The sequence below is a fragment of the Acinonyx jubatus genome, chromosome E4 (genome assembly GCF_027475565.1).
Source record: "Acinonyx jubatus isolate Ajub_Pintada_27869175 chromosome E4, VMU_Ajub_asm_v1.0, whole genome shotgun sequence".
In the NCBI taxonomy this organism is placed as follows: Eukaryota; Metazoa; Chordata; class Mammalia; order Carnivora; family Felidae; genus Acinonyx; species Acinonyx jubatus.
In genome coordinates this window covers 4,479,651-4,494,857 of record NC_069395.1, presented here as the reverse complement: position 1 = coordinate 4,494,857, position 15,207 = coordinate 4,479,651, and the positions used below count along the sequence as shown (strand labels likewise).

The 15,207-nt window shown below is 58.0% G+C and overlaps 1 protein-coding gene across 1 annotated transcript; it reads right to left on the bottom strand.

The window, feature by feature from the left end:
- Window positions 1-1,313: 1,313 nt before the first annotated feature.
- On the bottom strand, window positions 1,314-10,582 carry SLAMF8 (SLAM family member 8). The gene is made up of 5 exons (XM_015083788.3): window positions 9,732-10,582; window positions 7,557-7,883; window positions 4,580-4,885; window positions 4,394-4,498; window positions 1,314-3,537 (listed from the first exon to the last, which is right to left on the bottom strand). The coding sequence occupies exons 1-5, from the start codon at window positions 9,820-9,822 to the stop codon at window positions 3,473-3,475; spliced, it is 894 nt and encodes a 297-aa protein (XP_014939274.2). The 5' UTR covers window positions 9,823-10,582; the 3' UTR covers window positions 1,314-3,472.
- Window positions 10,583-15,207: the final 4,625 nt, after the last annotated feature.

The window sequence follows — 15,207 nt, the reverse complement described above, 5'->3', positions numbered from 1 at the left end:
CTGAACTGAGAAACCACAAAGTTTCCTTCCACCTTGAAGGTCCTATTACTGGTATGAGTCACCGTTTGCCTCTCAGGGACGTGTTCCTGTGGCCTCAGCTGTACAACCTGCCTACGGGAGAGCCCTTTGAACACTTGGGGACCCCCTGAGTCTTCTGTTCTAGGCTCAGTATGACCAGTTTCTTTCGTCATTTCTCGGATGATAAGGTTTCTAGACTTTTCGCGATTTGGGTCATTCTCTTTTTGACACCCAAGTTTTCCAGTGGTTCCCTGGACGTGTGGCTCCCAGAACTGGCTAGTTGTGCAGAGGGAATATCTCTATTACTTACCCGTGTGCTCAGCCTGCCATTCCCCCCACACCCCCGGCAGACGGGGCTGACGCTGACCAGGGCACAGCCTGAGGGGAGGCACCCACTGAAACTTTCCCGGATCTGGGGGTGGTTGAGATGGTTGCTCTGTGCCGTCCTTTTTTGTTTTTATTTAATTTCTTTAATGTCTATCTATTTTTGAGAGAGAGAGAGAGAGAGACAGAGCACAGGCAGGGGAAGGGCAGAGAGAAAGGGAGAGAGAGAATCCCAAGCAGGCTCCACAGCGTCAGCGCAGAGCCAGAGGCAGGGCTCGAACTCACAAACCGTGAGATCACGACCTGAGCCAAAGTCGAGAGTCAGACGCTAAACCCACTGAGCCACCCAGACGCCCCTGCGAAACTTTTTTTAAATGAGGAACTGGGTGTTCCTATCCCCACTGATGCCAAAAAACCATGTATCCCTCACACTTCTTTTCTGCCGTGCCCCCCTCTCCACTCTCTCCGGCATCGTGTCACAGAACCCCTCCACCCTAGCAGCTCTTGCTTTTGTGCTTTGCATAGAAGGACAGGTACAAAGCCTCTTGCTCAAGGAAAGTTGGATGAAAACAAAGAGCGAAAAACAGAGCCTACCGGAAATAATGGTATAAAGGTTGTCGTGGGAGGAATCTGGCACCCAAACAGATGGGGGCGCTCCTGGCTACCTCAACCCCAGGGATGTGTATTCTGAAGACCACAAGGTCCCCCCTGCTGTGGCCCCAGTCTCCCCGACCCTCCCATTCTGCCCTCCCCCACTGCACCCTCCCTGGCCTTCACTAGAGTGGAGTCTTGGAAAGCACTCACCATGCCCCCACTTCCGGGCCTTTCTTTGTACCCTCTGCTCTCTGGATTACTCTTGGCCCATCCACTGCACGGTTCACCCCACTCGCCCATCTGAGATGGGCCCCACCTCCCCAGCACACCGTTCTCTAGCCTTTTACTCTGCTTTATCTTCTTTTTTTTTTTTTTTAAGTTTATTTATTTTGAGAGAGAGAAAGAGCGTGGCAGAGAGAGAGGGAGAGAGAGAGAGAGAATCCCTGTGCCAGCAGCACGGAGCCTGACTCGGGGTTTGAACCCACGAACCGCGAGATCATAACTGGAACCATGAAATCAAGCTCCAGACACCTAACTGACTGAGCCACCCAGGTGCCCCGCTGCTTTATCTTCTTATTAGAACCCATCGACCTCTGACACATACCTCCTTGCTTGTTTGTATTTCTAGAATATAAACTCCACGAAGGAAGGGCTTTGTCTGCTTCTGATTTGCCTCAGACCGTACCCAGCACGTGCCAAACCTTCAATCGATGTTTGTCCTGTGTGACCTTTAAACCATCGGTCCCGGTGCTTGTTAGCACGTGGTTCTCTTGGAAGTTCTTTGAGTTTTTCGGTGGAGGGCTGATTAGTCCACTAGCTGACAAGTGTATCGTGGGGAACGGGAGCATCCGTCTATTTGAGCGGCGTGGGCCTATTTAAAAAGGCCCCAGTGTACCACATCACAGAACCACGGCTAAATGAGGTCACTAAGAGTTAACTCATGAAGGGAGAAATGTGGGTCCCGCCCCCCATCCAGAATTGCTCTGATCTGAGGTGGGGCCTGGGAGATGGAGGGAAGAAAGTGGGGGGGATACAGGGTGTGTGTGTGTGTGTGTATATGTGTGTGTGTGTGTGTTTCCTCCACACAGCCACCATGGCTCCTTGCTAGTTCCTGGGCTGTCTCTTTCACATCATTTTTAGGGATGGAGGCCAGTTTTGCATGAGAAATCAGTGACCACAGGGAATGCCTCTAGGTGGCAGGTGGGGGCAACACCCGTTTCCGGGTTGGGAGGCCACGGGCACTGTTTAGGGGGACAGGGGGAAGGTTGGGTGGGGACAGGTGGGTGCAGGAAAGGCAAGAAGACAGGTGTTGCCCCGGTGACCTGCTGGGGACCACTGAGCAGAGCCGGCAGGCAGGGAAATTCCAGAACAAGTTGAGTGGAGGAGTGGGGATGTGACGCTAGAGGCCAGCTGTGTTGACCATTCGTTGAAGGTAAAGTGACTTTCCAGCAACTGGGAGAAAGAGGGGAGATCCTGGCACAGGACTGACCTAGTGAGTGACTGAAGTTTCCCTGGGAAAATACTTCAAAACTTGCCCCGTTTCCTCACTGTGATCACAGAACATCCCCTCTAAGACACTGGATGTTCTCCAGGATCCACAGGGACATTGACTGTTCAGGCATTCACCCCCCCTCCCCCCACTGCTGATGAACTATTGTTGTGGGCTGGATTTGTCTCTTCAAAATCCATTCGTCCAAGTCCGAACCCCCAAGATCTCACAATACAACTGTATTTGCAAATAGGACTTCAAAGAGATAATTAAAGTTAAATGAGGTCACCGGGATGGGCCCTAGTCCATTATGACTGGTGTCCTTATAAAAGAGGGAGAGACACCAGGGATACGTGCACACGTAGAGAAGAGGCCACGGAAGGACACCTAGAGAAGGAAGGCATCTGCAAGCCAAGGAGAGAGGCCTCACAAGAAACCAAAGCTGCCTATACCTCGGTCTTGTGCTTTTAGCCTCCAAGGCTACGAGAAAGTGAATTTCTGTTCTTTAAGCCCCCGCCGATTCTGTGATATCTTGTTACGGCGGCCCTAGCAGACCGATGCAAGTATTAACTAATTGGCACCAAAGAATTGCATCTAGTCTGGGTCCCGGACCCTGAAAGATATTAGACATTTGAACTAACAGAGAAACTCTGAATCGCCCATTTCCAGCTCTGGCCCCAGCCCCACTCCTGTAGTTTGAGACCCCGATGTCCCCTGATGACCAAGGCCTTAAAATGAGATCTAGATAGAGATAGTCAAAGGTGAAGGAGGGGGTGCTCTGTGATCTTGTCCCGAGCAGAGCCAGGACATGCAAGGAGCGGAGGGTGGGGGGCGGGCGGAGAAGGAGGGGACGTGGAAGGTTGTGCCAGTGTTTTCCGTGTGGTGGCTCCCAGTGCAAGAGCTTCCCGGGCTGCTCCTGGAGGTGGGACAGGAGTGTCACCTGAGGCATGAGGACCATGGTCGTTTCCAGACACCAGCTATGGCCCAGAGCATCGTGTACTTCCTGATGGTCCAGGCAACAGTTTATATCCTCCTTCTTTGCAGATCCTACACAAGGGGATTCTCCGTCTCTGGAGCCACTCTGTCGGTACAGATGTCCTTCTGCTTTTTCCCTGGCAAAGAGACCAGAAAGGTTACCTTCCAACATCTGCACTCTCAGTTTGGAATCTTAGCTTGGCCCGAAGCCATCCCGGACAGCCTGGGGTGGACATCCCCATGAAGCCCAGGTCAGTGGGGTGTTTCTGTCAGGGGCAGGGCATCCTGGGGTCGAGGCAGGGGCTGTGCCGGAGGGATGGCTCAGAACCCAGCCCCACCTCTGACTTTCCCCTTTTCTCTTCTCCTGGAGAAAGAGGACTTATCAGCTCCCGGCCAGACAGGTACTTCTCTCAGGGAGCATTTCCTAGGAATGGTGGGCAAGCATGGGGCTGGTGTTCATTTAGACTTGCACTCAACAGAACTTTATCCCTACAAGGCTGTTCCAGGGACCATCGCTAGATACCCGGTGGCAAGTCAGCCTTTGCCTTTAAGGGGCTGAGAAGTCAGTGGGAGAGTGAGTGCAACGAGGGCTGGGAGCAATGGAGATTAAAGGAAGAACACCAACCGCGCCTGGGCTGGGGGAGCAGGCCAGGAAGGCCTCCGGGAGCAGGTGCACCTTGGAGACTGTGGAGGAGATAGTCACATGAAGAAGGGGGATTGGGTGGGAAGCCATGGAAAGTGCGTTCCAGACAGAGAGAACGGCTGGCACGAAGGCCTGAAGAGGCAGGCAAGAGGAGCGTTCATTTTCAGAAGTGCAAGAGACACTTCGCCTTGTTCAATCTGATTGGAGACCAGGGGATGCGGTGAGAGGACCTGATGTGATAGAGGGAAGGAGGACAGACCATGTGAAGCCTAAAACGGAGGAGGTCCAGCCTTGCCTTCCTTCCCAGTAGGTCCTCCTCCAAGGACATCTGGCATCTGGAGGACTCCTACCTGAGTAGCAGGGGTGCCAGACAGAGAGGAGACCAGCCAAGGTCAGGAGCAGGGCCACGGGCACCACCACCAGCACCACGTCTTTGTAGGAGGACTTTCCTGGGGCTGGACACGGAGGGGGCAGGGTCAGAGGGGGGCTGGAGGCTTCACAATCCCTTAACCACTGACCCCTGGCCCTTGGCATACCTGCCTCGTGATGGCAGCTCTCCCAAGGGGTGACGGTGGCCACGTCCCGGCTGACAGGGTTGGAGACAGTGCAGGAATAGGCCACACTCTTGTCTCCTGGTCCCAGCGAAACCTTCAGCACCTGTCCATCCACGAAGAGGCTGCTTGGCTCAATACCAAAGTCAGCGGTCCCCTCCCGTCGCCAGCTATAGGTTATGTCACTGATGTTGGGGGCCCAACAGGACAGGAGCACCTGGCAGGTCTTGGGGGGCTGAGCGTCCCCTGACACAGCGATGAATACTTGCACCACGGGCCTGGGCACTGCATCTAGGCAAGAACAGAAGAGCAGGCACGGGTTACAGTGATGCTGGGCAGGGCCCAGAGCGCCAGCCCCGGGATCCATGCAGGGTTGGAGGTCACCTCTGACCAGGTGCCCCACTCTTGCTGCAGAGCCTAGTCTGGTTTCCCGTTGTCCAGGACAGAAGCTGAGTTCCTTAGTCTGGGAGTCAAGACCCTTCAGGAGATAGTCAATGCCAACCTCTCCAGTTGTAGCCTCCTGCCGGTCTGACTCACCTGCCCTAATGAATTTCCAGCTCTCCGGAGCACGGCGCCCTTCCGCGTCTCTCATGCTCTCATATGGGTCACCTGCGCACGTGTGCCTTTCTCTCCTCTTCCTCCTAGGGAATTCCTACCAGTACCCAGCTCGGACACGTTGCTTACTGCTCCGATTGTGAAGCCTTCCCTCACATTCCAGGCTCCGAACTCTCCAAGAACTCGGCCTGTCCCTTGTCATAGCACTTTCTTCATGACATATCAGCCAGAGAGATGGTCGGCAGATATTGAGTCAGGCAAGAAAATAGACACATTCCTGGACTATTCGAGCTTACAGTTTGGTGGAGAAGACAAGTGATTGAATAACGAAGAAAATAATTACAAGGCTGCAACCCCCTATGAAGGAGACCCGGGCAGGGGGCTGGGGGTTCTGTTTTGTTATCTTCATAACCTTAGCTCTCTAGGTGCACAGACACCGGGACCACTGTGCAAATTGGAGTCCTGGCATCCTAGACTGTGGCTTCCCTTTCCTGTGTAGCTTGATGAGTAAATCCTGAGTCACTGTGGCAATGGGGGCCAGCGGGAGAGCATTCTAGTGACAACGGGAGGGCTCAGTCTCTGACAGTATCCCAAAGTCAAGCCGAGTAAAACCTCATTAATGCCAGCTCAATCTGGGGGGATTTGTGAGATGGAAAAGGAAAGATTTGCTGGGCACACTAATAGTATAAACAAAGATTACCGCGCGCGCGGGCGCGTGCGTGTGTGCGTGCGCGCGCGTGTGGTGGATATTTACAACACTTAAGAGGACAAGCTGCTTCCAAACACTATCAGGCACAGTAGAAACACCCATTGACATTTCTAGTAACTGATCTGCTAATTCAAATCATTCTTATCTATTGTCAAAGCAGAGCTCCCAAGGACGGCTGCTTGGCAGCTTTGTGCAATTAGTTCTAATCACGCTATGTATTTGGAAGCAATAAAACAGCAATTTCCTTAAAATCTGTAATTCAGATGCTGAGAACAAGGCATTTTAGAGCTTAGTGGTGTGGGTGCCGCATGTATTATCACATTCAATGTCCTCATTTCACATGTGCAGCAGCTGAGACTTAGAATAGGAAGAGGCTCCAGGGCTGCCTGTGTGGTTGTGGAGGTTATTCACTGCACAAGGGAATAGGGCTGAGGGGATAACAGATGAGGGTGGGGCTGCCTAAATCCAGCCCCCCCTCTGCTTGCCAAGCTGGGCAGCTGGGTTCAGGGCTGCGCGCATTCGGGACGCCCATCTAACCGTACACTGGCACCCCCAGGGGCTCACCCAAGGGCAGCCAGCTAGCTGTCTTTGGGTTGGTTCGTGGGGGGCTCTCTCTCCTTCCCAGTTTACGACTGCCCTTCTCTCCCTCACCGTCTTCTTCCTCCCAGGTGTCGCTCGTGCTTTTCGTTCTTAAAGTTGGGCTTTGCTCTCCCACTACTCTACCAAATGTCTGAGGTTTCACTGAAATAGTGGTTGGGGGTAACTCACCCACCTTTTCCGAGCCATTAGGTAGATGAATGAGAGCTCAAAGGCCACTGTTTTTTTCTTGATCGGCAGGAATACAGTGGAGGTGGGGGCAGTAGATGCAGAAGTAGAGGTTTTGATGGTGACAGAGGTGATGTGGCAGGAGGCAGAGGGAGTAGGGGGGAAGTTGCTGGAAAGCAGGGTCCACCTAGTCCGCAGTGAAGTCAGCCGCCCCAGCTGAGGTGCCAAATGCAGCCGCCTGAACGACCTTGGCGGGCCTCGGGGAGCAGGAGGCCCACCCAGCCGAGCCCCGCCACCCACAGATCATGAGAAATTAACAGCGTTGTTTTCAGCCCGTAGGTTTGGGGACGGTTTGCTCTGCGACGGTGAATAACGGAGAGAACCTGTGACCGTTATACGTCGGAAAATCTTTAAACACGGCGAAAAGAACTCTCGAAAGCAGTGTCAAATAAAAACTCCATACTGTATGATAAAAAACATCGCGTCGTAGTCTGATGGGCCGTACTTTTTTCCCTTGTAGGAGTTTGTCAGGTAATGGCACATCCTATGAGCTTAGAAGTTTGCAGTGCGGGCCCAGCGCCCTCTCAGATGTTTTCCCAGACGCGCTCTATTTCCCCCTTTGCAGGCGCCTCGTGTGACATTGCTCACGACGCCCATTTTCTAAGGGAGAAAGGTGAGCGCCAGGGAGGCTTAACCTTGGCCACCCAGCCAAGAAGAGGCCGCTCTGGAGTTCAGGCGAGGACCGCGGGGTGGCAAAGCCAGGCTGCCCCAGCCAGGAGCTCACCTGGGAGCACCGGAGGAACTTTCTCAGCTGTGCCGTGGGGACAGCTGTGCCCTGCATCAGCCGGGAGGTCAGAGGCCAGAGGTCCCTGGAACCCTGTCCTCCCCAGCTCCCAGGACGCAGGATGCCTTTCCAGTGTCGGGGGTACTCACCGTGCACCTTGAGCTGCAGAATCTGGGCCCGGGCCCGACCTCCCGTGTCCACCAGCAGCACAGAGAAGTTGCCGCTGTCTCCCGACTCCAGCGGCTGGAGCGCCAGGCTCAGGTTCTTGTGCAGCTGGGCTCGGCCCAGGAAGCGGGAGTGGTAGAGAGTCTCCGGGGCGCCCCGGAAAAACGTGGCCACGAGCTCCTCCGAAGGCCAGAGCGATCTCCAGATGGCCTCTCGGACTTGGAAGCCAGGGGGGCACTCTGCCGCCAGCAGCACGGAGCCCCCGACCTGGCCGTGCACTTGGGCACCATGGACGGCGGCGGGAAGGAGGGCTGAAAGGACGGAGCCCATCAGTCTGCCTGCCCCACAGCTCCTCGCCCCTCTCCCTCTGCTCCTCCCGCACCCCGCCAAGCTGCCGTGAAGCAAGCACATTAGGGCCCCTCTCCCCATGCTCCCGCCACCCACGCTGAGCAGGTGCACCGTGCCAGGGGCCGGGAATAAAACCGTAAGGGAGAGAATCCCTTACGCTCACAGAGGAAGTCAGACTCTAAGCGAATGATTAAAACATAGTAAGCACCACGATGGGGAGAAAGGGAGGCTCCGGGAGAACCCAGGGAGGGTGAATGGTCTTGAGGGGCTCAGAGGGGAAATGGCTCAGCTGAGACCAGAAGGAGGAGTGGGGATCAGCCAGGCCTAGGAGAAGAGGGCTGTCTGGAGCCGGGAAGCGTCTCGGGCAGAGGGAAGGATGGCGGAGGGTAGGAAGGCCCGGCCAGCAGGCGAGCCGGAGGGCAGGGTGCAGGGGAACTGAAACCAGTTCTCTGCAGGGGGGAGTCAGAAACCGTACTGCGGAGTCCGTGGCGGGAGCCAGCCAGGGCCTGAAAGCAGCGTCTGGTTTTATCTTTAGAGCCGTGGGAGGCCTTGCGCAGGGTTTAAGTAAGAGAGTAACAGGATGAAATTCTGGTTCGAAAGACCATGGGGGGGGGGGGGGCGCGAGGGGAATGTGCCGGAAGCTTCGGAAGCTTCGGGGGGCGGGCTGCTGATGTTTTTCCACCTGCAGTGAGTGAACTCCTGCTGCAGGGGGGTGGGCAGCGGCGATGGGGAGAAGTGGGAGGGGTGGAGAGGGATTCAGGTGTGCAATCAGTGAGGCCTGAGCCTAGTTGTGGTCCGGGGAGCCAAGGAGGGGGAGTCACGGATGCCAGGGACCCGAGGGCGCCGGTCTCTGCCGTCAGGAGCTGGCGGAGGTGAGAGGCTGAGGTGGGGTGATGCCTCTGCGGGAGGTACCCCTGAGCCCTTTGCTGGCCGATCGCTGCTCATCCGGACCCACTGCCTCCCCTGAACCCCCCCTCCCGTCAGGGCAACATCCACCCTGCTTCTCTGTGCGCCCAGCACCCTGGGGCGCCCTGTTCCTCTGCTGCGATTGCCCATAGATGAGTCAGGCGCCTGCCGCGAGACGGCGAGCTCCTCTTGTCCTCTTCGTACCCCCTGCCCGCCACTGTTCAGAAACTCAACTCGCCGTACTGGGTGGATGATGGGATTCCCGGGGGACTCACCTGGCGCCTGGCACAGGAGGCACCTGGCACAGGGGGCACGCGGGGTGCGGGGAAAACACGGCCCGTAGAGAACGCACCCAAGCGCCGGGCGTCTGCTTGAGGAGTCGTGTTCTGGGGGCGACGCTCCGCCGGCCCCCGGCCCCTCTCGCTGCCCTCCCTGGCCCTACGCATCGGGCCCGGCCGCAGAGGCTACAGTGTTAATGCGGACTGGAGCCCTAACACGCGTACTGGGTGTGCAGAGTGGTGCTGGCTCCCAGTCGAGGCTCCTAGGCCTCCCGCGGGCTGATGGAAAGACGTGCTTCTTTGTGAGAGTCTGCTCTGCCCTGTCTTCCTCTACGAGAATCCCCTCGCCCTTCTCACAACCGTCTCTGTCCGAACCACTGGCACCAGCAGCCTAAGTTTTAACGGCCCTGGACCACAGGACATGTCTCACGGACGCGGATGCTTCTAGAGCAGCCAGCACGTCCCATCCAGGACCCTGCATCTCTGGCTCCCTCCGGCTTTTCAAGGTTGCCTGAGAACCTGCTTCCGCCTTCCCTGGCCCTCCTTGGCCCCTGGGTCCTTGCTTGGGATGAGGCCCCTGCCCAGAAGGCTGGTGAGGGGCCCTGGTCACGCACCTGCCCCACTTACCTTCCCAGAGAAGCAGACTCCACAGGGACCACGTGGCCATCCTCCTCCAGAGAGGCCAGCAAGCTCCTTCCACAACCCCAATCCAGAACATCCTGGGTCAAGTGGATACCCAGAGGGAGCTGTGGTCCTTCTGGGAAGTCCCATGTTCAGAAGGAGGAATCTTGACTCAGAACAAGATGGCCCGAAAGTGAAAATATCCAGAGGAAAGTGGAAGTTGGCCGTCGGCCTAGCTGGACTTTCTCAGGAGCGGATTCTTGTAAGTCAGCCTCTTTCGCGTGCCTGTGGTTGGCCAATGCCATTGCCAGTGGCAGGCGCCCCAACACAAGCCCACGTCTTCCTGTGGGACCCGCCGGCCCTCCCTGCATCCCACTGGCCCCCTGGCTGGCCGCCTTTCCTGCCGCAGCCACAGAGAGGCCTCCAGATCGCAATTCCCTCTGTTACTTCTCTAAAATTCTTCCGCACCTCTCGCCGCCCTCAAAATAAAGACCAAACTCTCAGCCTGGTGTGCAAGACTCTCCTAAGTTTGACTCCGGCACGCTTGTCCGAGCTGGCCTCCCCGGCCCAGCCTGCTCTCTGGCCATCCCAAGCCAGGAGTGCTCCTCCTGGGAGCACCCTCTCCAGCCCGGTGCTGGCTCCTCCAGTGGGCGCCCTGCTCCCTTCGCCCCTCCGGGCCGGGCAGGCTGCAGCCAGTGGGCTCCCACCTGAGCAGACGGAGTGAGGGACCTCCTCTCCCGAGCCCAGTGTTGGCCGGGTCTCTGCATTGACCCTTGGCACGCTGTCCTGTGATGGCTTTCTTGTCTCCACGCACTGTTTGCCGGCGAGGTCTTCACCCATTCGTGTCTGTGTTCCCTTGGCGCTCGGCACACCGTGGGCGTTTAATAAACACTTGGAAAGGAGCGCACAAATCCTGCACACGGTCACAGGCTTCCTCCGCGAGGGTCTCATTGCCGCCTGTCAGGCGTGGGGCCGAGGTCAGCCCCGTGCGGAGGTCACGAGTGCGAGCTGGGACGGGAGCCTCACCCTTGGGAGCCCGGGCCACGTTGCCAGAGCTGTGTCTCCCCCGCCCTGGGTCTCTTCGCGCTTCCGGTTATGTGGCCGCTCCAGTCTGGGGAGGCTTTTTGGGAAGACGAGGGGAGTCCCCGCGTCCCGAGCGTGGCTCGCCAGAACTCCTGGCCTCTGCTAGGGACCCGACCAGGAACGAGGCAGCCATGGTGTCGGGACAGCAGGAGGATAGGCTTCCTGCCTTCCAGGTGCTCACAAGCCAAGTATCCTGGCTTGGATATGCCCAGGACGAAGGTCCGCCGTGCCACAGGCACGGCTCTGTGCCATGGGCAGCACGGCTTCTCCGTGCAGAGGGTGCGGTGGGGAAGAGGCGTCCGTGGATGCGGGCAGGGGACGCTTCCCTAGAAGGTGGGCTTTGAGCCGCACCTTGAAGATAGGCACGATCTGGGTAGGCGGAGAAAAGGGATGAGCCAGAGGGCGGAAAAGAAGAGCCAAGTGGATACGGCCAGGCAGGGGGAGCCCCAGGTGGGCTCCAGGACGGTGAAGGAGGGCAGGGAGGGGAGGAGCCCCTCAGGGCTGGCGTGGGCGGGGCTGGAAAAGGAGGTCGAGGGTCAGATCGTTTGAATACTGGCTTTTAGGCATCAGGTTTTGGTTCTGGGGGCAGCGGCCCTCAACCTCGCTGGGCTCAAATGCTTGGAGACTCTGGTTCAGTGGGGGCTGGGCCAGGACCCGGGAATCTAGTGGAACCAGCCTGTGTTCCAGGAGATTCTGCAGCTGGTGGGCCGAGGGAAGGCTCCGAGGGAGGCGATGTGGCCCCTTCTGAGCTGAGGGCGCCTGGCTGGTGGAAGGACCTCACGCAGGGCAGGCGGGCAGAGAAAGAAGAGGCAGGGAAGCCTGGGTGGCAGCCGTTGGGATGGTCCTGGCTGGACTAGAACGGAAGCCCCCAGAGCAGAGAGGAGGGGACAGGGCAGAGCTGGGACAGAACTCGGAAGCCACCTGGCTTTGGGGCAGAGAGGCCAGGGGAGGGGACTCATTCAAGACCCCGTTGCGAATTCCATCCTTCTTCATCAGGGGTTTATTGAGCACCTAGTTACGTGCCAGGTGCCGGGAACACAGACATGGAAGGCGTGGCCCTGCCCTCTGGAGTCTGCAGTCTGGAGGAGGGGATGGGCTGTGTCACCTGATAATGACAGTCAGCCTGGTAAGGGTGGCTTGCAAGGGCTTATTTAGAATGGGGTCTGGTGCGTGGTCAGCACTCACAAGAATCTTAACCGTTGCTACTAAGTGGCCAGGGAGGGAAGAGAAGAGAGCAGGTTAATGCAGAGCAAGGGGGTTCGGGTGTGAGTAGCTCCATCCGCCGGTCCCAGACTGGAAGCTTGGTGAGGACAGGGCCAGGTCCCTACCCTTCCCCCTGCCGGCAACACCCCCAGCCCCTTGCCTCGCCCCCCGTCGATAGCCACGGGCAGCCTCCCCAAGCCGGAGTGCCCTGGTCAGGTGTCCGGTCAGGTGTCAGGCCTGGGACGGCGAGGGCGTGAGACGTAGGAGTGGGGCCGTGGCGGGGATGTAGGGAAAGGGGCGCCCAATTCCTGCAGAGCAGACGGTGGGCGATCGTACTCCCTCCTCTCCCGCTTGGTCTATCCAAGCAGGCACTGAGTTGAAATCGCTGCCTTCCCAGCCCACCCCGTGCCCTTTACCTACAGGGGAACTTCAGGGAAGCCCAGGAAGGGTGAGGAGGGGGTTGGCGGGGGGTCAGCGGACATTCCGTCTCCCAAAGGGAAGAGCTCCAGGCTGTGTGACGGCTGGAGAGAGATGGACAGGCGCAGTGCGGGCTGGGTTGGGTCTGCGGAGACAGGCTCGCCCCCGCTGCTGGTCACTGGTGCAGAGCACGGTAATTACCCCACCGCGGGGACAGCTCTCGAGTCACGGGCTGGGAGTTCAAAGGCACCACTCCCACATTCCTTAATTAAGAGAGCAGCTGGCAGCTGGGCCTTTCTGGGAAGCCTGACCCAGGGAGACGCTGGGGCTCCAGGCTGCGGCCCCCTCTGCACCTTGCCCTCAGCCTACCTCCACTGCGGGCGGGGGCGGGGAGCAGGTGTCCCCAGTGACCACGCGGGCCGCCTGAGCTCTGTTCGGGGCCAGTGGAATCTGGGGGAGGGTGTGCGTGTCAGGGAGGCACCTGCCCTGCCCACTCACACTTGTCGTTAATTCTCGGACTGGCCTGGACACAGAATGGGGCCACGCAGAAGAGGGGAGAGGTGGAGGAGGGACAAAAAGGGGAGCAGGCAGGCAGGGGGGCAGGAAGGAGGGGCATTCAGCGGGCTTTTTGGGAGCCAGGGTGGGGGAAGGGGGCAGAGATGTTACCTTCTGAGGGGTGGGGGGTGGGGGCTGAGAGGCCAGGTAGAGCCCCGCCTAAGCCGTCACGGTGCCACTGGGCGCCGGCTGGCCCCCAAGGCTGCCCGGGGTGGGGCAGCCCATGCCCGCCACTCCCTCCGCAGCCAGCTTGGGCAGCAGGGGCAGTGCCCGCACGTGTGGAAACGGTGCACCTGACCTCCCACCAGAGGACACTGTCAGCCTGCGCGCACGGCCTGAGCTGCCTCTTTAATATTTGTGTGGATGGTGCCTGTCTTGTCCCACCCTGGTCCTGGCCGTGCCCCAGGGACAGGGGCAGGGAGCGGAGTCTTTGCCCTTTGGTGCCTGGGAGCAAGGTGCAGGCAGCTTGAGACGGAAGGTGGGAGAGAAGGGGACCAGCCCGTAGGAACTGGGTGGGGCGGTCCAAGGCTTGGTAGGATTTGCTTTTGAGGCACAAACATACTTCCCCAGAGAGCTGAAGGCAGGCTGCATACAAAAGCGACAATGCCAGGACTGTGCTTCGTGGGGGTAGCGAGGGAGGGGCTGGACTCTCATTTGCTCATTCAGTCATTCAGCAAACATCTGCGGGATCCCCACCCTGGGCACCTTGCGCCGGTGAGCGGATGTGTAGAGCACTCAGCACGGTAAGCCCGTGAGCGGAGGACTGGAGGATACGGGGCTGTTTCTGTTTTTTTTTTTTTATTTTATTTTTATTTTTAAATGTTTATTTTTGAGAGAAAGAGACAAGTGCAATTGGGGGAGGGGGAGAGAGAGAGAGAGAGAGAGACAGATAATCCGAAGCGGGCTCCGAGCCGTCAGCACAGAGCCCCATGCGGGGCTCGAACTCAGGAACTGAAGATCGTGGCCGGAGCTAAAGTCTGATGCTTAACCGACTGAGCCACCCAGGCGCCCCCTGCAGGGCTGCTTAGCGGATGCTTGCTTAGGACAAATTGTCCAAGACCTTACTTTCTAGCCAAATCTAAAATAAACCCAGAATTGAAAGAAATCCCAGTATCTGCAACCTGCCCGGTTCAGGGAAGGGCCACGTTTCATTTTAGTCGTTGGCATCTAAAGCGTTTAGCCGCACACAAAGCAAGGCCCGGTGCCTGATGGCACCGCGCAGTGAAGCTGTCGGGCGGATGGTCGGACCCAAGGGGGCCAGCAGAGGGCAGCCGCGAGGCCCCGTCCGCTCTCAGTCTCCCCGAAGGGGCGGTGGCTGCCTCAGCCCTCAGCCCGGCTGGGCTTGGAGTCCTTTCCCTCCGGCTCACCCAGCGGGTGATCTCTGTCGCCTGCCCAGCAGGTGCTGCGGCCCCTCGGAGCCCCTGTCCCTGGAGCAGGCAGACAACTCGCCTCGGCTGGGGGGGGGGGGGGTGTTTGCATTTAGCTCTGACTCGGAGAGGAGAATGACGTTTTGCAGCGCAGGGCCTTGCGGGCAGCGGTGCTTGGGGATGCCATGTGCCGCCTTCCTTGGTGTCTGCAGGGTCTGTCCCCAGAGACCCGTGACAGTCCTCTTCTCCTCGCCACCACTACTTTCCAGGGCCTGCAGCAGGTTCCTGCTTCCAGGGCTGGCAGCGAGCCCTGGGGCCCGCCTGCTCCAGCCAGAGTCTGGGGTCCCGTCTGGGGTCCCCTCTGTAGGCTCTGCCTTCTCTGTGGTCTTTTTTCCCCCCTCTAAAGTTTATTTATTTATTTTGAGAGAGGGAGAGAGTCCCAAGCAGGCTCTGCACTGTCATCGCAAAGCCCCATGCAGGGCTCGAACTCACCAACCGTGAGATCATGATCTGAATGGAAACCAAGAGTTGGACACTGAACTGACCGAGCCACCCGGGTGCCGCTGTTTTCTCTATGCTCTTTTGGGGGATTTTCTTTGTCTTCAATTTTCTGAGTAATTGTTCATTTTTAAAGATGGCGGCTCATTCTTTTCTAAACTGAGGGGAAAGGATATTTTTGGCTCTGTCAATAGAAGTGGGGGTGGGGAGGAATTCTGGGGGAGGAGCATAGTGGGGGGCGGGGGCGGAGACCGGGACAGGCGTGTATGTAGACCGAGTCTGTGTGTGTGTAGGGTGGGACTTTTCACCTATCTGGGTCAAAGGAACTGTTTTTCTTTATTTTCCCATCCATCGCGGAC

Excerpts from the sequence above, each read along its gene's own strand:
- SLAMF8 (XM_015083788.3), bottom strand. The coding sequence starts at position 9,822 with ATGTTCTGGATTGGGGTTGTGGAAGGAGCTTGCTGGCCTCTCTGGAGG. Across the intron at positions 4,886-7,556 it reads TCTGCAGCTCAAGGTGCACG|ATGCAGTGCCCAGGCCCGTG; the intron begins GTGAGTACCCCC and ends GTTCTTGCCTAG. Across the intron at positions 3,538-4,393 it reads CTGGCACCCCTGCTACTCAG|GGAAAAAGCAGAAGGACATC; the intron begins GTAGGAGTCCTC and ends TCTCTTTGCCAG.